General features: G+C 39.4%; 3 protein-coding genes across 28 annotated transcripts in view; 1 reads left to right on the forward strand and 2 right to left on the reverse strand.

Moving 5' to 3' along the window:
• Positions 1-101: 101 nt before the first annotated feature.
• chrna2b (cholinergic receptor, nicotinic, alpha 2b (neuronal)) lies at positions 102-11044 on the reverse strand. 4 transcript variants are annotated; one of them, XM_037087218.1, is made up of 7 exons: positions 10420-11044; positions 5731-5882; positions 4824-4868; positions 4534-4643; positions 3118-3452; positions 2285-2955; positions 102-2047 (listed from the first exon to the last, which is right to left on the reverse strand). In XM_037087218.1, exons 1-7 carry the CDS (start codon positions 10484-10486, stop codon positions 1922-1924), a joined length of 1506 nt encoding a protein of 501 aa, XP_036943113.1. In that variant the 5' UTR covers positions 10487-11044; the 3' UTR covers positions 102-1921. The 4 variants fall into 4 exon arrangements, with proteins under 4 accessions (XP_036943113.1, XP_036943112.1, XP_036943111.1 ...); XM_037087217.1 differs by having other exon boundaries at positions 2285-3027; XM_037087216.1 differs by having other exon boundaries at positions 2285-3452; positions 10420-11043.
• Positions 10026-21097, forward strand: part of baalcb (BAALC binder of MAP3K1 and KLF4 b) — an 88230-nt gene continuing 77158 nt past the window's right edge. For 11 of the 23 annotated variants that reach the window (XR_005072643.1, XR_005072641.1, XR_005072644.1 and 8 more), the window contains exons 1-4: positions 10026-10148; positions 12974-13164; positions 14078-14238; positions 19859-19967. The gene's annotated coding sequence lies outside the window, so the exon portion shown is untranslated. Of the gene's footprint in view, positions 10149-11074; positions 11173-12973; positions 13165-13871; positions 14015-14077; positions 14239-16238; positions 16581-19855; positions 19968-20045; positions 20510-21097 lie in introns of those variants that run through there. The other 12 variants (XR_005072650.1, XR_005072651.1, XM_037087222.1 and 9 more) reach the window with 10 other exon arrangements.
• si:ch211-142k18.1 lies at positions 11363-14014 on the reverse strand. The gene is made up of 2 exons (XM_037087234.1): positions 13690-14014; positions 11363-13082 (listed from the first exon to the last, which is right to left on the reverse strand). The coding sequence occupies exons 1-2, from the start codon at positions 14010-14012 to the stop codon at positions 12944-12946; spliced, it is 462 nt and encodes a 153-aa protein (XP_036943129.1). The 5' UTR covers positions 14013-14014; the 3' UTR covers positions 11363-12943.

The raw sequence follows: 21097 nt of genomic DNA on the forward strand, positions 1-21097 counted from the left end.
GCTCTGTGTTTACTCTTACAGTGAATTTTGTGACCACATTTAAAGTCAGTACATGCTGTTGATGTTTAAGTATGGATAATAATCGTTGTACATGCATTTGGACCAGTTTTTTAAATAACTAATGTTAAGATGTAATGTTTCTTTAATCTGGTAAACTGTACAACAAAAGGATGCGTGAACTTGTACAGTATCATGTGTATTCTGGACTCTTGAAACTCTTGTTTAGGATGGAATGACTCCAGGAATCAAACAGCCTTTGTCCACACTCGCATCACTCAATAAAAGCCATATACACAGATTTTTTAAAGGTTTTCATAAGGGTATTTATTACATAGTATGATCATTCAAAAATAAGAAAATGACTTTCCCAGAATCCAGTGTGATATATAATCATAGTGCAGCATGCCACTGTTGGTCACAACCAAAGAAGGCTGAGAAACTTAAAGGTAAACTCATCCGATTTCAGGTGGAGTGATGTTGACAACTTTGATGGATGGAAATATGGTGCATTTATTGTCTCCAGAAGATGAATCCTAATGACTCTGATCCCCTTTACAGTGTCCATCAAACATCATCATCAAACTTAAATTTCCACTTCTCTTCATGACTGGTTACATCAGAATGAATTCTTGTCAGCGACAGTGCTATTTTTGTTACATAAATGCTGCAGACCAATGTTTAATGTTAATTATTTGGAAAATCTAATTAAAGTGATTTGTTATTGCTAATTTAAAATGTAACCGTACACAGGCAGTGTTTAGTTACATTTTTTTCCAATTTTCAGCCAGGCTTGTGTTTAACTCCACACTTTGTGGAGCAGTCAGCACCTCAGATTTTACGGTCCAGTTCTCAAAGATCTTAATTAACATGTTTTACAATTCTAAACAAAACCGAGGTGTTTCCCATGTTTGCCAGTGGATAGCTAGCAACATGTAAAAACAAATTCGGAGTTTAAATGTTACATTAAACTTAAGCTAACATTTAACATGTGGACCTAATAGGTCCATGTTGTGGACCAGTCTCTCCACTGAAAGCACAGAGACAAAACACTGATGTGATCCCACCCCCTGACTCCCAGTAATGCTGCTGCTATTACTGATCCCAAAGTGATTAAGTTACTAAATGTTAAATTGCATTTACTTAATACAACTGTACTTAGGGATCATCTTGTGATAGGGTCACACCAGCCACAATGCCCATCAACATGTTGATGTTCCCGTCAATGACTACTCAGTAGTCATTACTACATTACAACATAAGTACTTAGAACTCAAAGTGTCCTTGAACTTGGCCTTCCTTGATCCCAACTACACAACTGTACAGTTTAGAGATTCTATCTTGCATGGTTGTGACACTACTATGTTGACAAAATCTGACAGACATATAAACACCTGGCAAATTCAGAACTGCTTCTGTGATAGTTCCTGGTACAAGAGCTTTCCTTTGGGCTCCCTTGCTGCTGTAGCAGCTGGTAATGACACTATTGTAACACCTTACCCAACACTGATGGTGGCACCATGCTTTTTTTTCTAGCTTGGTGTGCTAACCAAGATGCTAAAGAGACAATAATTTAATCATTAGCATGCTAACATACTGAATCTTACATGCTAAACATGAGCATTTTCACAATAAATGGTTAGTTAGGTAAGGATTTTGAGCATGTTGACATGCTAATGTTAGCATTCAGGTCCATTACAGCACAAGTAAACTGAAGCTGACAAGGTGAAGTTTAGATGGATAAAAGTTGAGCCAAATCCATTCAGAGGATGAACCCTTTTCATCAAAATACAAAATAAATTAAACATGGCAACATTATGGTTGAGTCACATTCCCTGTTTTGCAGTGGAGTTCAGCTACATTTTGACTGTAAAACTTTACTAACTAGTCATGGTGATGGATTTTTCACACTTTCTGATAAGCGCTAGATCATGCCAGCTAGCCAAGGGGGGAGGAAGAGGCCAATGGTCCCAAGCAGGCACACAATAATGAACATCCACAGGAAGATGCGGTCAATCACCATGGCAACGTACTTCCAATCCTCTTTCACCTGTGGAGCATTAAGAGAAACAGACATGGACAGAGATTATTTCTAGTTTTTGCCTAATTTGAAACAAGTTTGGCTTGTTACGTCTCATGAATGTACTCTAATATAAAGTTTTTTTTATACCACACATTCTCACAGGCTCATAAATACAATGAGAAAGTTGCATACAGTAAATCACTGACAACACTGACACAGACAACATTCTGATAACAGTAGATGTAGTATTTCATCGATACTCACGCTGAAGTCAGCATCCTCAGCCCTCAGATGGTCTGCAATGTAATGCACCCCTTCTAGAGCGCGAATAACACTTGGTGAAAGCAAGAATGATGAGTCTGTCGATACTGTATTATCGACTTTTGCTGGCTTCTGAGTTGGATTGACTCTGTTGACCCCTGTTAACTGTCTGTTTGCGGCCCCTTCCTGTCGGTTCAGGCTGTTCTGTGGGTTTTTCTGCTGTGGTGGAGGAGTTGACCCTGGAGGTCTGGGCGAGGGAGGACGGAAGGAGAAATATGAGGTCAGTGTTCCCAGCTCTAAATCCTCGTAACTGCTTCTCTCAGGGTCTTCTGACGTGGTCCCATCTCTTAACCAGTTAGCCGAGGTGCTGAGGCAGTTGCCAGACTTGTACGCTGCTATCCGGCCCTGCCGCCGCTCCACCACTGCTTCCTGCTGGAGGAGCAACAGCCTTCGACGCCGGCCATCTGGCGCGGGGCGTCGCATGAACAGCCAGCGTGGGATCAGGTCCAAGAACACGGAGTGGACCCAGCGGGGCATCTTGTGAGTACTGGGAGAACGGTGGTGCACGTTGAGCACAAAAACAGTGATGACGATGGAAAGAGTGACAAAAATCATGGTGAAGAGCAGGTACTCGCCGATGAGCGGGATAACGAGGGACGTGGATGGTATGATCTCTGTGATAAGGAGAAGGAAGACAGTGAGGGAGAGCAGCACAGAGATGCACAGGGTGATCTTCTCACCACAGTCTGAGGGAAGATAGAAAACCAGAACAGTGAGGCAAGAGATGAGCAAACAGGGGATGATGAGATTGATGGTGTAAAACAAGGGAAGCCTACGAATGATGAAGAAGTAGGTGATGTCTGGGTAGATCTCATGGCAGCAGTCATATTTTTTTGTATTGTATGTCCCCACAGCGTTGATGATAGCCCACTCGCCGCTCTCCCAGTAGTTGTTCAGGTCCACCGTGTTTTCAATTCGCTCCAAATCAATCTTGGCCTTGTCATACGTCCAGGAGCCAAACTTCATTTTGCAGTTCTGCTGATCAAAGGGGAAGAAAGTGACGTCGATGCTGCAGGAGCTCTTGTAAATGGCAGGCGGGACCCAGCGAACTTTGCCGGTGTAGAATAGATGAGCTTTCGTCATGTGGGTCACAGCAAACTCACCGTCAGCGCTGGAAAAGTGCAAGATGTCACATGAGCCATGGTGATATACACATTCGAAAAAATTACCTGCCCAAAAGAAGTGACTTTCAGAATTTAAATTACATTTCATTTTCAATCTTATTCTATTTCGTTTATGTAGAAATTCCCCTTAATTCTATGCGTAATATTATCATATCCTGCTCTAATTAAACATTTTTCTTTAGAAACTATGCATTGAAAACGTGTTATGATATCCCTGTCATTATCCTCTCCAGTGATCTCCCCTCCAGTCATCACTTTAATGGTGATAATAGCTCCTGCTGAAAACATAATGACGAGTCCTTATCATTTCATCAGTTTCACACCTTTTTTAATTTAACTTACAAATCATGATTACTCTGGCTCCATGGAGCAGAACTCCATCATCGACCCTCTCGGTTTTATCTCCAAGAGGTAAATTTAGGAGCAAGAGAGGTTTCTTAAAATCTATTTCACAACAGATTCATACTGAAACAATATGTATGTGAAGATAATAACTGTATTGACAGACACTGACAGAGATGCTCAAAACACAAAGAAATGTTTAAGGATGAACTGTTCAAGTGAAATTATATTTTGTTCTAGAGCTGAATAGAGTAGAAAGTCCACTAGATGGTGCCATCCTCTTACCATATACCATCCAGTAAAGAGGCATCAATTTTAACCAATTTATCACTGTATGATCAGTGTAGCTGCGAACGCTGCTCTTAAGTTTGTCTACAAGGAATTATAGTGTTGTTAATAAAAGATGTACCTTTATTGATCCCTTTGGAATTTAAATCGGCACATGCTTGTGTTAAGAAGAGCTCAGTGGATTGCTTGATTTATATTTAATCTATAATTCATGCACGGTAAATTCATCTGCAATAATTGAAATAATCCATTCATCATTTAAGTTATTCTATAAAGGGAAAAAGGAAAAAAAGACTCTCACCATTCTCCTTAGATGTGAATATCTGAACATATTATCAGTCATTCCTGACAGTAAACTGAACACCTAGTAATTTGAAATGAATGTAATGAAAACAATTGTTTGCTGTTCCTGTTGTGTTGGTCTCATATCAATCTTACTTGTTGTACAGGACGATGTCTGGTACCCATATGAGCTCTGACGGCACTCTTATTGACGTCACATTGTCATAGTCGGACGGTCTCCAGCGGAGTTTGTAGTCATTCCACTCCTGGGAGATACAAACAACAGGAATGTCTTTGCAAGGCTATGATACTTTATTTATTATTTGTGATATAAGTAATTAAATTCTTCACTAACTTTTCAATTCTTCATTAATGTTTTTTCCACTTTTCATCTCAACAATGTGTCACATTATAACAAACACAACACTGGCTCAAATGATTCTGACCTGTTTCAGCCACACATTGGTTGTCATCATTTGGTTCTTCTCATCCTAGCAGACAGACACACAAAGGAAGAGCGAGAGAGACAGACCGAGTTAAGGCTGTCAACTCTGGGTTCAGGCCAGAAGAAAATATGAAAGAGGTTCTTGGAGGTTTGTCAGAGCAGACCCAAATATAGCTCGCGGCAACTTTACTTCAGACGTGTTCTGAAACTGTTTTTTCAGTGACAGGGCAGAGGGCGCATGATCTTGTTTTCCAAGTTTGTTTTTGTGACTATATGTAAAAATGACAGGATATAGTGCTGAAAATCCACATGTGTAGTGTAAAACCTAAAACCTAAAGGGTAGAGGGGCTGAAGTTGCAGTGCCTTCGGTTTTGTATAGGGAGGAATATGGTGTATTCATCAAATGAAAGGGAATTGGTTCTTGCACTTAAAAACACCCTAAAATGACACTGAATCTTGAAGCATTCTGTTCATATGTAACCAAAGTCATATGTGAAAATCCTTGTCTTTCGTAAAGTAAACAGACAGACTGCCTTTAAGATGGAGAGATAGATATTACATAATCCTATTAGGAAGCTTCCACATCATCAAAAAGACTTTAATATCACCTCAATTAAAAGGTCCAATATAATGCTCATATCCAGGTTTATAAGTTTTTCATACGTTTCTTAGGGCAGCGCCTGTAAAGCTGTGACTTTATAACCTTACAGATGTTGTAATGCCTTGTTTAAAGGTACAGACCTGAGTATGGGTCTTGTGCATTTCACTATTGATTTTGTGTTATGATACATTCACATTATTCATATACTAAAGACCTGCTTTATAACACAAACACACAAATCTCACTTTCTACAATATGGGACCTTTACTGTCTTTATCCATCACGCGTTGGTCTCATGATGACTCACCACGTCGATGAGCTGCGCTATGGACAGCCCAAACTTGACAATGACCACATCGGAGATGTTTGGCACGGGTCTGGACCACTTGTTGTAACCGGCAAACAGCGATTTGAAGAGATCATCCTCAGCGTGCGAATGGGTCTTCTCGTCACAAAGAGCTGCAGAAAAAGACATTTTAAATTTAAAAAGTCTGCCTTTATTAAGTGTGAAACATTTATAGAAGACAGATACAATATGAGAGTATTAGAATCTAAAAAATGGTCACATTTATTCAACACCGTATAAATTAAACTCCACAATCTATTAAATTTCACACCCATCTTTTATTCATTTAAATATGCATTTAATAGATCTACAAAATATTTCTTGAAAAATTATCACTTTTGGAGCTGTAAAATTGACTTTTTCAACATAATGCATCAAATTAAATTAAATTTAGGTCCCCACATTATGACATCAAGGGAAATAAGACGGCTTTAACTTGAAGTTAAAGTTGTGACTTGCTGGGATTCAGCAGTTGATATTTAATGGTATGATATATGAAGAATGGAAAGTGAGTACTGTGGAAAGCGGACAGGAGTTAACTGCACAGGGAATGCTGGGATCATATCCATGTTCTCTCATCCATGTCTCCCCTAATCCTCTCTTCACAAACACTTGTAAATCAGGATGGCATGTTATATTGGCTTTTAGGGGTGAGACTACATGTTGTGAACATCAGCACTGAAGTCTATTCTAAACATCTAAGACTTTTTCTTGGTAAAGACTTATTGACTTTTACACATCTTAGCAAATCTTTTGATCCAGGTCCCTGTGTGGGTCACATTCTAAACTCTCTTGAGGTGAGCAGGGTGAGACCGAGGAAGAATCTCTCCTCCCTCGACAGTTCCTTTATCTCTTAAGTGTTATTGTTATGTACGTGTGGCTTCAAAACAAGAGGTGGCTTAATCAAATTGATTTTGAATATGCAGTCTAGACGGGTTTGCGTACAAGCTCTGACTGACTCAGTGTGTTATTTTTCTGCAGTATGAATACCCTGGAAATAGACAGGGACCCCGTCCCTTGGGGGATTATCGCTCCTACCTTCATCGATGTAGTCAGAGTCAATTACACACATCATTACTTGCTTGTGTTAAGTGGAGGTGAGCTAATTTCTCACTAGTGAAGGGTGTTTACTGTCAAGCTGTCTGTCACTCTGTTGCAGCTGATGCATAAAACAATTAACTGACAGTTGAAGCAGAAGGTGACGATAGTGTTTGTCTGCATTTGTGGATGCTATCTCACAACAGACACAAAAAAAAGATAAATATTATATTACCAATATTCTAGTAAAACTGGAAAACAAAAAAATATGTAAATTTGTTTTGCAATTGAACTGCCACATCTTACATATAAGAAAAAAGTACCCTTTGGTTGGCAAACTATGTTCTAAACTATATGATATCTATATAGTGGTGTCAATGTTTCATAGCTACCACAAACATATCTTTGGACGTTACTACACTGCAGTTATTTACCAATCGACTAATATCATGTAGATGATAACAGCCCTAAGCTACTATTGGCAGAACTGACAGTCAGGCTTCAGAGTATATAGTATTTATGGACCCGCATTATTCACTTAGAAAATAGTCCAACTTTGGAGAAAATACACTTACTTACTTTAATGCCAAACATTATACAAGAAGATTGCTACCACTCTTACATCTGCACAGATAATATGAAGCTGGAGCCTGGACCTAGTGATCTTTGCTTAGCATAATGAGTGAACACAGGTTTGAACCCTTATCTCTTAGTCATATTAATGTGTACAGTGTTATAGTTATGACATATGTACACTGGAAAAAAAGAAGAAGCTGATATCGGCCAATTATAGCTCCGTCCTCTGTATAAGGTATGTGTGCAGGTACATTAATCATATTTTGAAATTTAGAATGGTGCAGGGCTACCAGGTTTGTTTGTTGGATTAGGCTTGACCAATGTTAAGGGGACTGTTGGGCCTTGGCAGAGGTATGCACTCTACTGAGTGCCATTCTAGTTGACAAATGCAAATTTTTCATGTACAGAAGAACAACTTACTTCATGACAAATATCTGTTGACTACTTCTCTTTATTGACTCATGGAAGGTAATGTCGATGAACATTCAAAGCATCAAACCAAAGCCAAACCTCAGAAATCAATATTAGAAAAAAATCTATAGAGGTTAGATTTACACGCCATTAACACCCACTCCCTCTGGATGTCTCTGACAGTGTGATGGTATAATGCAACCCAATGAAGTGTGCTTACATCAAAGATCCTAAGATGGGACCTTGAAGCACCTGCATCTGGCAGCAGTCATGGTTGCTTAGCCAAGGCCACATCATTACCTGTCCATGGTTGAGTTGTGGTTCTGCTGACCACACTGACAAGTATTTACATCCCGTAACTGCAGGACTGTCCACTGGAGGGTAAACAGGTGAGGAGCATAAATGTTGCAAGGAGCTAACCTCAGGGTGTACATGCAAATCTGTGTAAATGATTTATTGCACATGCAAATTACGAGGCTTGAGGGTCTAACAGAGAGGGGCTTGACAAATGTGCACATACAAAGCCCAACAAGTCTCAGTGTAACACAATTGTCTGACAAATGTGGTCTGTGAACAACCCCTAGTCAGACAAGACAAAAAACGAGGCACTAGGCATGATAAGTAGTATGAATTCAGGGTTAATTTGCCCATGGTTCTCTTGGGCTCCACTCCTGCCATCATGAACTAATTTCATTCTGGCAAACAAGCAGACACCAGAGATTTCTTATCTGTTCTCCTGACAGTCAGGGCGGTGCATGTTCATCTGTCCGTGCATCTGGGAAGGACCAGATGTGGAGCTTAAAAAAAAAGAAAAGGCTCTTGGGTGCCATAGATCAAAGCCTCCTGCCAGCTGAGACTTGAAATGAGATGACACCTCCAACATCCAGCACACTGGGCTGTGGATTTTGGACTGTGGCCAAGCCCCTTGGCGGGAGGTGTATAAAACACTGACCAGTTTGGATGATCGAGTCAGCAGCTTCTCAGGCCAGAGGCGCTCTCGTGAAATTGGGCTGTCAAATACTTAAGAGTAAAAAGTTCACTATGAAAAACACCATGCAACAACTCTGCATGAGTTGACTAAAAATAAGCGAAACTGTCAGAATCATAATGAGAAGTATGTTGGCACCTGCACATCTGATTGCTGTAGTATGTGGAGATGGAGGGAGGGAAAGTATCACAGTGATATTACAGTGTCAGGTTTTTTTTTAAGCCCTCGCTCATGCACGTCACAAGAAGACATATGCTATCTTACACGTCTAGCATTTGAGGGAGGAGTGATGTCACACATGCCAATATATAAACTCCTGAATCGAGTCCAAAATGGCGCTGCCACGAGTTCCACTGTCAAGCTTGATGGATTTAAAATCCAAATCAAATTAATTATGATCAGCCTATTTTAGACGATGTTTCCAATTATGTCCACAAAATGGTTAATTCCCTTAAAAACAAAATAATTTGTTCGCCTGTCAGGGGCTGAAAGCTGAAACCTACTCCAAATTCTGACCATAAATATTCATCTTGTACTTGTTCATTACTGTTTCTAAGAAACACATCTTTACATTTACATCCACTGAAAACATAGGTAAGATTTGAGCTGCCTAAAATGATTATCACTTTTTTATCGAATGATTATTGATTAATCTGCAGGTTATTTTTTTTTTAAAATAATCACTTAGTCTACAAACTGTAAAAAAAAATAATCTTAAAATTGCTCCTTTTGACCAAATCCCAAAGACTATATTTACTATCATAAATGACAAAGAAACACAGAAAGTCCCAGCATATAAGAAGCGGAAAAAAACAAATGTTAGACATTTTTGCTTGAAAAATGCCTAAAATGTTGGCAATTAATGTTATGCCAATTGAGTACTCAATTAATGGACTGACCATTGATCCCTGACCATACTAAGCTTTTGTAGCATATGTGTTGAATATTTTCTCACACTGTTTTTTAGGACTTGACATCTTTTGTTGAGCAGGGCTGCTTCTTTGGAAATTACTGTATTGCATGGTGAAGGAGGAGGGAGAAACTAGCTCAACGTAGCATCATCACTAGCTTTGTGTTTTTGTTTTTTATTAAAAGTAACAAAAATAAGTGAACATAGACTGCTGAAAAAGCAAAGGATGAAGGGCTATAGAGTTCACTGAATTAATTAGACAATAGTTGGCCATTATATCACATTATTGAGATGTAAAACAAATATAAATCATACTCACACAACACCAAGTAACTGATTTGTGTAGCTTTTAGCAAACTGGCGCGATTTCTCTAAATATGAGAATTGCATTGTGGGAGTTTAAGCTGACAGCACTCAGGTGTTTGGATCCTGGACGTTAACGGTTTGGATTTAAAGGTAAGTTAACTTATTAACTGCTTTTTAAACCTTGTTAACTTTTATTTATTCGACATGTGTCGCTTCTAGCGGGGACACAATGTTTAGTAGCACTCTTGACCATCGTGTCTCATGGAGTTAGCTTAAATAGCTTTAGCTAAAATATCTACGTGAAAGTGACATATTGCTAGCATGTTTAAGTTATGTACTTGGAGATTGCAGAACATAATTCACTTAAGGGAATACTAAGGAAAGACGGTCAAATTAATTATTACAATTATTAAACGCTTACCTGACAGACACAAGAGCAGCGAGCAGAGAATAGCCGTCCTCACAGAGAACAGGTGGTTGTGTCCCATTTTGTACTCTGGTTGCAAGAAGTCCAACTTCACCGAGGAGCACGGAGCCGCTTCCGTCCACTGTCAAAACGTTATCTTGAAACCGTGATGTGTGAACAAAATCTGTCATCTTCGCAGCTGGGAGGCATAGCAGGACAACTTCACCACTACTGTTACTACAGCTGCGCTTATATGAGTGGGCGGGGAGGGGGTATGACGGTGTACCCCGCCTGAATAACTTTACTGAAGCTCAGCATCGATAGTGATCAGCGCTGTTTTGGACCGTGATGTACCTCTTTAGTTTCCGCGCTCCAAAAGCCTGTCCGTGCACTTAAGTCGGTGGGCTATCCATCACAGGGTGCTGAATCAGGGAGCGGCACCGGAACACTGTGTCACACAGCTGCTCATAATACTGCCTATTCAGATCAAACCTCCAAATATTCATTAAAAAAAGAGTTGCAGTCCTGTTTGTTGCTGTGTGTTCATTATCCGAGCAATTCCAGCCTCTTTACGCACGGTGCCAAGAATTTACGCGTCCTTGGTGAACCTGATCTAAGAGTTTGATATCCATTTTCATTTTTAAAATTGGTTCTTTTCCATGACTGGAAGCATTGTTAGGGATCACTCTGGTGTATGAGGTCCGCAAAGACAGCATCATCCACTGTGAGGAGACAGGACACATCTGAGCGCTTCACGTCTTTCATCTGGTACCTATAACAGTCCCTCCTCTCTCTCTCTCTCTCTCTCTCTCTCTCTCTCTCTCTCTCTCTCTCTCTCTCTCTCTCTCTCTCTCTCACACTCACACACACACACACACACACACACACACACACACACACACACACACACACACACGCACGCATCAGTGTAAAAGTGTTGCAAAAACTTGCATGTGTGGGAAGTGAATGACCAATTACTCCTAAGATTCTGACTTTTTTATTTATTGTATAAAGCATGAAACAGGATGTGTAAATAAAGACACACATGCAGGGGTATTTCTATGGGAAACAGCTAGAGGGCAGACTAGGTGAATTAATATGCTTAGTGAAGTTTTAGTTCACATGAGTGGTGGATATGAAAGCATCCAACAAATAGAAAATATGTGGCTTTCCATATATAAATTTCAAAAGGTTAATTTGTTGTTAGCTGCTTTTTACATGATAAAACACTTGATATTATACACTATACACATTTATATTATTACACATTGCAGTCATGAAAGCATTCTCTCTCATGAGTAGACACTTTGTGGGTGTCTCTAAGATAACTAATGTCAGAGGTGAGTATAACTAAATAAATAATGTGTAATGCCCCTACAACATCCTGCTCCTAGTCTTAACCGTCCCAACTGTGTCACATTCAGCAGAATCAGGTGGGGTATCAAGGCATTGTTTCTTTTTCAAAACATGTTTCAGTCTTTTTGTATCAACAGTTTAAATCATAACATTGAGAAATACATAGTTTTTAAAATGTGACTTTTTGATGACATAATAGCAGTTTTACTGCTTTCATGGGAGCTCAGACCCCTCATTACAGGAGCTCAGCTCCCACTGGCTCCCACATAACTCAAACCATGCTCATGAGTCCTGGCAGGGATAAAAAAAGAGAGTAGCACAATGGAGCTGGACACAGGACTAAAGCCAGATTCTCACGTTTAAACAGATAAATCCACACTCAAACAAACAGTTTTCAGTAAAATCTGTTTGCAATCCTTTAAACGATGTGCAGATTCAAACTTTCTCTGTTTCAAGTGCTTTATCAAGATTTCTTATTCTTATTTCTTATACCCTAACCTTAACCCTTCCCCAATCATTTCTTCCTAATCATAGGAATCGTTTAATTGTTTATCTTGTTCCTCTTCTACAGGTTACTGCATAGTTTCCTTTAAACAATAAATAAAAAAACAGTGCCTGATTACAATATTGTTCCAGTTGCAGTGTTTTTTGTTGCAAAAACAAAACTTCCATTGGTACACACTAGCCATCCTCTCCCGGTCTCCATCCTCACCCTGGAACCAGATGGCCATTGCATAGCTTCCTCTGGAGAAGACTAACAGAGCCATTATGTTTGCTCTCAGTGGGCCAATCGAGTATGATCCATAAACACTCAACTTGGCTTAAACCTGTGCCACATACTGTTGCCACATCTGACCTCACCAAATTCCGACGGAATATCATATTTTATGGGTTATTGCGTTATATTTTCAGAGAAGGAAACATGTTTTTTTACCCAGCAGGTCTTTTTTTTTGCTCTGTCAATGTTGGTGCCTTTTTTTCTAACTGTGTAGGTGCCGAAAGTTGATGTCATGGCTGACCTTGACACATTGCTGCATCCCACTGCTGTAAAGCACACAGTCATATTACTTGTAAATATAGAGCTACAAGAAGGTTTATTTCTCTCATTTTCTCACACAGGATACTAAACATCATTCATGAGACAGATGACATGAGCAGTCTGCAAAATCTTTTCAACACCTCCTTAGTGACGGATTTTGGCAATGTCTTTCAGCTGCTTGGTGAATGAAGCATGCAGGGCCTGCGATGAGATCTCCAGCCTGTTGGCGATGTCTGTAGCAGCGTGGAGCATGTCTTCAAAGGCCATGGACTCTTCTCTGATTCTGCTCCAGAAGACGCATCATCCAGGTCACCAGGTGGAGTAAAGATGAGGAAAAAACAGGGGCAGATGTTGAGAGAGACAGAGTAAGTGAAACAGAAGCTGGGGACATTAAATACACTATAAGGGGAGTGATACATATGGTTGCTGTTAAAGTTGGTTATGTAATGGAAAGATTGTGTAAGGTGGAGGACAGAGTCATTGAACTTACGAAGCTACATTAAAGCTTGACAGACAGCAAAGAGGGTAGTTTTGGACACAGTGCCTTGTTTAATATATGTATATATATACTAAACAGAAACCTTGGAACTGAGCAGAGACACATTGTAGGATGCTAATGTGTTTTGTTTACATATTACATTTGATTGACTTCCATTGTGAAAGACAGGATGAAACGGCAGTCAATTCCGATAAAAAGCAAAATATTGCTATCATTTTAACACACATATTCAAACACAATATGCCCAATTATGTTACCACCCTTAGATTATGTGTAAAGAAAACCAACACCCAGGGCTGATCTTTTCTTAGCTGCTCTTCACATTTCGTCAGTCATGAAGCTCAGCAGAAACACATTCTTTCTTATTAAAAAAGGAATTTATCACACTCACTTCTGCATCCCGGCAAGGGCACCTGACACCTCCCCCTCCAGCTGCTTCTCTAGATCTTCTTCAGCTTTCTCCACCACCTCGTGGCAACTCTTCTGGTCCTCCTGGATGCCAATTATATTTTCCTTAATCACATCCTCGTAGCTCTGATCTCCCAGCTCTGCCCCCACAAACTGCACCAAGTTCTCCATCACCGCCTTGTTTCCATGCTGGATGGCCTGCAGAAAGGCCAGCTCCTCTTTCTGGGCCTTCAGCCTTCGAGCTGAAGCAGCGTTAGTGCTGAAGTAGACCGAGCACTTGTCAGGTTGAGGCTCATACTGCAGCATAGGTGAGGATGATGGTGAGAAAGCTGCTGATATAATCCAGTCTTGGTTGTCTCTCATCCTCGCAGGCTCATCACCTATTTCCTGTGTTGTGTTGTTGGTGGCAGAGTACATGTCAAAGCCTGAACCCCAGTCTCCACTCTGGCAGAGTGTTGGGGTTGCCATGGATACCCAGGTCAAGATGAGGGGCATCCAACAACGCCACATTTTAACCTTAGAAGAGAAGAAAGTGAGTGACTGTGGATAACTTATGTGAGGTTGATCAACAGGTGAACACACACATTACAGGAGTTGCTAATTGCTTTCTTGCAGAGAGAGAGATGTAACAGTTGGCACCACTCTCATGTCATTGTAGTAAATATAAGGCTATAGCTAGCTGTTGGTTATCTTACCTAGCATAGAGACCGGAAACAATCATCGTGGTAACAAACAAAAATAACTAAATCTTTCCATCACCCCTTATAAAGACCTACCACAACTAGAACTAGTCAAAGAACCTGTTTCCCACTGTTTACCTGTCTTTATGCAATGCTAACTAACTGGCTGGCTGTAGCTGAATGTTTGGAGGATGGATATGAGGGTGGTATCAGTCTTCTCATCTATATTGCTCCACAAAGTGAATTGTCACCTGTTAAGTTCCAAGCTCATGCACTCTGCTGTCCTCAGTTATTAAGGATAAACAGTTTTATGTTTACATGGTTCAGCTGTGAATCCAAAGAACCACATTCTGTTTATTAGGCACATTAGCACAGCTTTAAGCCTAATCTTACGGTTTCCCATGGTACCCCCTCCATCTCCTTGTTTCAAACAGCTTCATTTAAGTCACACAAATATTGTGGATGGTTGTTATGCCAAAAGGAAGGTGCTCTGTTGGCCTCACGGGCTAAACCACATAATGGGGACTTAAAGCTGTCTCCTGACCTTTTAGATATTTATTGTATGCATTTCCCAGGAGTCGTTCCTTCTGTCACATTGTACCTTTCAGTAAAATAATAATGACTTCAATTTAATCTTTAATATTGTACTGCCTCAAAAATGTGACATTTGAATGTCACACTGCATATTTTAGCAGGGATCAATTCAAACAGATGTGTGCTTTATATGCTAACATTTCCATTTTATTAAACTTTTGTAATATGTCCCTGACAAATTATGCTGTTTAACGTCATAAAAGGCAATATAAAGTATTCAGTCAAAGACGCAGGCTGCTGTGCTACACTAATTGAACAAGTTTGATGAATATGTGGAGGACTTATTGCTTTCATCCACAACCACATTATGAGAGATAGAATGAATATGATGTAATAATTCTGTTTTTACAAGCAATTAAATACCTGTTTGAGAGATTTACTCACTTAAGCAGAGACTGACTGTAAATCCCACCGAATTCATGACATTGAAATATTTTCTTTGTTAACCATCCATCAGTGCTCAGTGAAAGTACTAAAGTAGAGAAAGCTAGTTTTAAAAATTCTCTTGTAATATTTTGATCTATTTAGGAATCTGAGCCGGTGATTCAAGACTATGATAGAAAAAGAAAATCTTGCTTTTGTTCGCTCAAGTAGGTCATATAAAGGCATTAGTATTATACTGAGACCATTTCAAAACTAGTTAAAATGTCATGGTTGTGTGTTTAAACACTTAGAATTAAGATTTTCAAATTGATTGGAATTGCTTTAATTAATGTTAAGAAATTGGTGAGTTCATATGGAGGATAGATGGTTTTCAAAGTGTTATTAAATCCAGTAATGATTGAATCTCGCTTTCAAGCATTCAATTTCTAATAAGATTTCATAGAAATCCCCATGACAACATCTCTAAATGTGCTTTTGATAGTTCACGCTTCTTCCACTGTTCTGCTCTGTAAAAATGCTGCCTGAAGCCGTGTGCTGGTTGTGTTGCATTTACAAACTGGAAAGGGGCCTCACACTCTGTGGTTGGCTCACTGTAGCAGATGCATGAGTCCTGTCACGCTAGGACTGTAAAGGCTGACATAGCCCCTTGCAGCAGTGTTTGTGTTGTTTTTGGTAACTAGCCGCTGTCTGGGGATCTTTCACAACATCTATTCACTTTGTTCATCCCCTCAACACATGAGATAACAGAGATGGAGCTGCGTTTGCAAAATCTCTAACATCAGGTGTGATTTTTATCACAGAGGGGTTTGTTTTCTCAAAGTGTTTTCCCCCTTCTGCCAGCATGTGTTAAAGTGTTCACTTTATCATTTTGCAGACTGGCATTCATGCTTCTCTCCCCTGCATCTGGAAATATATTTAAACCCCGAACCAGGCTTGTGAGACGGAGGCATTGCAGAGCTCTTTCTGCTGTCAGGGCACATTTGGTTTCACCCGCACTTCACTTTTGCAGCAGCCTTGAAACTATTTCAGCTTCTCATAGCTGAAATTAAAGTTTGACTTGGTTGACTCACATCTATTGCCATGTTTCGTCAAGATACTCGGAATGAATGCCCAGTCAAGCCTGTTAGGACGGACACCGCAAAAATTGTCTTGTTTATTTTAAGATGAACTGTGGTGTGGCACAAACCAATAAAACACCCAACTGTTGGCTGCTCCCTTCCTGCCTCCCTCTGTTTCCGTTTACTTTAAATGGTGACCTCACACATGTTACAGCTGCTGTAAGAAGAGAAGAAAACAGACGCTTTCAAGGCAGTGCAGATTGTAAGGAGAGACGCTATCCAGAGGCTTTGCAACATGATATTAGATTAGTAAATTAGCTCATTTCATTTGATTGACATGTGCATTGTAGCAGACATGCTGATATCAAACTCTGGAATGAAACTGAATTAATGAGTTTTTCTAGAGCTGACAAGCATCATTATGAATGTGGTTTATTATTTGGACAGTTTGAATATCATAGATATTATATACTTTATTTACAAACATCTTTGTACTCGAATAGATATGTGCCTCTTTTCTGTAACTAGTCTGTCTTTGAATACTGTTTTTTTAGATAAAATATAAAACTATGTTGCTTGTTTCACCATTAGATTACTCAATTTGAAGATTTCCAGACTAATTGAAGTGTCATATTCATGATAGGTTCAAGAATACAGTCTACTAAAACTAATTAATAACTTCCCAAACAACCTGATTAATCCCAAGTAAATCTAAAAATGTAACATAATGATTTGCAGTGCTTTGAGTTTAATTTTGAAATGGTTTAACAAAATTCAGAAGACACTTGTAGGATAAACCAGAACACTTGAACACTTGAATGTTGAATGGCGTCTCCATCTTCAAAGACATTTAAAGCCTTTTAATTGTCCAGCACTTTTTATTACTCTGAACTTTTATTGCACTTGTTTGGACTCTAATAAATCAAACCCCTATGGCTTTGAGTGGCAAACTTTCAGCCTAATGACAGAATACTGCCAAATGGAGATGTAATTCATCTTAAAATATAACTTTATTGTCTCTGTGTTCAATTATCACTGCGGCAGTAAAAGGCACACGTCAGAGGACATTAAGTGACATTAACTCAGTGTCTAAAGGGCCCGCTAACAAGAAGCACACATGCTCGTCCCTGTGTCACAGATTGGCAGGAGCAGTTGCCTTTGTCTTTGGAAAATGTCTGCACAGTTTCCACGCTGGCATCTTACGCTTGAGTTGAAACACTGTTTGTGTTAGACTCTCTGTGGCCTGTAGTGACCTTTTTTTGGCTTCACTGTGAAGGATCTGTCATTTGGAAGTGGCTTTTATAGGCTGACTTTTCTTTTGGCTTAAAATAGCAGCAGATCGCCTGCAGGAGGAGAGTAATTTGCAGCCAGAGGCTCCGACCACGACAAAGATATTCCAGTTCTTGTTTGTAATCTTTAAAGAAAGGTACAGATTACTCTGAATGCTTGTTTTCTTTCTGTTACAGCGGTGCAGTCATTATTGATTCATTAATTGACTGATTTACTAAACAACTAACTAATTAAACAACGCTTAATTGAACATACAGCTTTTTACAAGTAGCTGAGACTATGTCTAGTATGCGGACTAATGCTTCATCAGATAACTGTCCCAGTTGATGGATTAATTAATTTATTCATTTTTTGGTCTGATCAGTTGTTCAGAATGTATTTGATTCAATTTGCGATCACAATGCAGGAAATCTAAGCGATTTGGAAGTAAGAACAAGGGAAAGGTTTGGCATATTTACCTGGAAAATGAAAGATTTGTCAATTATTTGAAAAGATACAAATCGAGCTGCAACAATTGGTCAATAAATCGATAAGATGCCAGCTATTGAATTAATCGTAACTACTCTGTTAGTTAATTAATTATTTTGAGTCATTTATAATACAAAAAAGTCTCTGATTTTAGCTTCTCAAATGTGATTTTTTTCCCCTGGTTTTATTGCTCTGACAATAAACTGAATATCTTTGGGTTGAGTCTCTGAGTCTCTTGCTGTAGCTTAGCCCTGTGGCCACTCTTGTCAAAAGCCTGAACAGGTGTGCTTCACAGGTGTCACAACACTCAACCGCTTCAGTGTTGCTATGACAACAAAGTCATTGGCACAAAGCCAGTAAAGCCTACAGAGCCCTCACAGGTACATGGGCCTCATAGGTAATCATATAAGGTGCAAACATATGTGGCAGCATAATAATTAGAGAGATAAGTATCGATGTGTTTGCACACACCCCTAGACATATATATATTATTATGTAACGTACATAAATACCATCAGACTTGAAGAAAAGGTCACATCTCTATATCTGTTATTGAAATTTATATTCAACCCTAAAGAAATATCCACAACAATAAAACTATTTTACAACCGAACTATAATAGAATTAGCTGTGTAATGCGTCCAATGCTGTGAAAATGTAACAGTAGGCTGTTTGTGCCAGGTGCAGAAGACACAGCCTTCCATTTTACTCTGTAGCTAAAGTTTTATGAATCCAAAATCCAAACTTACCTAACTCCAGTAATTTCTCACAGCTAAATTCTGCCACCTCCACTTTCTCAGTCGAGCAGAACGACTCAGAAGGCTCAGGACTACACATTCACAGGCACAGAGAGCAAACACTCACTTGGTTTCCTTCTTCATGTCAGGGGGGGGAAAAAATGCAGACACACGCACACACAATTAGGGTTTGGCTGGAGAGTGTGGTCGTCTGTGTGCCCCTGTCTGCTGTTGGGAGGGGAAGGTAGGGGAGGGGGTGTTGGTAGAAGAGGCTGAAACTGAATGATTTCTTTCTTTGCAGTGGAAAGAGGGGCAGGCAAAAGGAGGCGTAAAGAGGGGGGCGTAATCTACTTCACATCTGTGGGCTGTGGTGGGGGACAGAGGAAGCATGAGGGGTTCTTGGTATGGGGGGAAATGTCTTTTTATGACCATTCAGGATATACATTTCCTATTTGTTCTAGGAATGGTCCTGTTAAAATGTCTGAAGTATGCACTTAGGTGATTTAAAAAGAGACAAAAATTTAACCCCAGCACTTATGATTTCCAGACCCAGACAGTGGTGATGGATTAATAATACATTGTCAAGTTTAGTTTATGTTGGGTGGCAGGGTTGATAAAGCTCTGATAATGTGATTTAACTGTATTTACCTTTTGTGAAATGTTTAAATGTCTTAAAGGAAACAGAGTACTTGGAAGTCATGAAGTGTAGTTTTTAACCTTTAAATTACTGTGACCCTCACAGAAAAAGCGGAAAAAGAAAACGGAACAGAGCATTTAAATTAATTATTTTAGCTGTTTAGTCTGTCCATTTTAGAATTATACGTAGTATAATTAGACGTAGGATTGATGTAGTAGTCATGTCTTTCATTTCCTCTGGCAAGGAAGTCATTTATTCACCTGTGTCTTTGTGTCTCTTTGTTTCTTTGTTGGTTCGTCAGCAGGATTACACAAAAACTACGGAATGGATCTCCATGAAAGTTGGATTGGTCTTGACCCAGAATGGACCCCATTACTTCTGGTGCGGATCTGGATAGAGGGACGGATCTTTGAGTGAGTACAATTTGATGCATATCCTACATCTAGTGAGCTTAAATTTTACTTTCACCCTTTAAATCTGGGTTCCACTAGCTGACCAGTCCCTTCAGATCTGTCAGACCTGCCCAGCTTGGACTCAGTAAAACATCTGCGATATCTATTGGGCCAAGACCATTGTGCGACTTCCAGTACAATAATTGATGCAAGGCCAAGGAGCTTTTATCAAATTTACACCCATCATTAAAGGCTAATTATGCATGGAAATGTGTGACTTTCTGGCTTTAATTTACTTAATAGCTATTGAAATCTATTTTTCTTATAGCATCATGCCAACTGGAAAATTCAATACAGCACATCTCCTTACAGTGTGAGGGTTATTTTGTAGAAAAACAACATACTTTGGGTGCTTCTGGGGATTAATTATTGCCCTGTTAGACTGTATTGGAAAGCAGTGCTCCCAGAGGGCTGAAATAAACAGCGCTTTACAGTGAAAAAACTGCACTTGATGAAATTGAAACCAGAAATTAATCAGCATGAAATCAAAAACTAGGAGAGGAAGAAAGGGATAAAAATAAATGGAAGAAGCAGCTGGGGTGTCTTATTTCAGCCCAGCATTTGTAGAAATTATGCCCATGTTGGATGATGTGAGATGCCAACATTAAGTGCCAGGTTTTAACATGTTCATCAATTCATCTTTTTATTAATTGTAACCATATCTTTCACTGTAGTGTACTAGAATTAATCATACCTTACGATGGTTTTCCTTTCCCTGTCTGTAAATATACTATAGTATATAGAATGTGCAAGAACTTTCAAAACTACAGTGTAGGACATAAAAAACATTCTGTGTAAAATTGCAACAACCACCTTTTGTCTTGCTCCCTTCAAACATGGTTCTGTCCTTATTCTACATGGTCAGTTCACAGCAGCTGTAAAACAAATAGGAAAAAAGACCATACAATCATAAAAGACGATGATTACCAAAATAAAACAAGTCTTTGCACAGTTTCACATCAAATGACCCTGCTATGTTTGTTTTACTGACAAACATCCACCGAGTACATTTTAACACCAGGTAGAAATGGCTGTCTCTCAGTCCCCCCCAACAACTGTCTCTGGAAAAGTCCTACAGGCAGGTGGGCTCA

The sequence above is a fragment of the Acanthopagrus latus genome, chromosome 22 (assembly GCF_904848185.1).
Source record: "Acanthopagrus latus isolate v.2019 chromosome 22, fAcaLat1.1, whole genome shotgun sequence".
Taxonomy (NCBI): Eukaryota; Metazoa; Chordata; class Actinopteri; order Spariformes; family Sparidae; genus Acanthopagrus; species Acanthopagrus latus.

Coding starts and splice junctions, on each gene's coding strand:
- chrna2b (XM_037087216.1), bottom strand. CDS start 10,486: ATGGGACACAACCACCTGTTCTCTGTGAGGACGGCTATTCTCTGCTCG. Junction 4,869..5,730: donor TAGCGCAGCTCATCGACGTG/GTGAGTCATCAT, acceptor TCTGTCTGCTAG/GATGAGAAGAACCAAATGAT. Junction 2,048..2,284: donor CTGAGGATGCTGACTTCAGC/GTGAGTATCGAT, acceptor AATGCTCCACAG/GTGAAAGAGGATTGGAAGTA.
- si:ch211-142k18.1 (XM_037087234.1), bottom strand. CDS start 14,012: ATGCTGCAGTATGAGCCTCAACCTGACAAGTGCTCGGTCTACTTCAGC. Junction 13,083..13,689: donor GCCCTTGCCGGGATGCAGAA/GTGAGTGTGATA, acceptor CTTCTGGAGCAG/AATCAGAGAAGAGTCCATGG.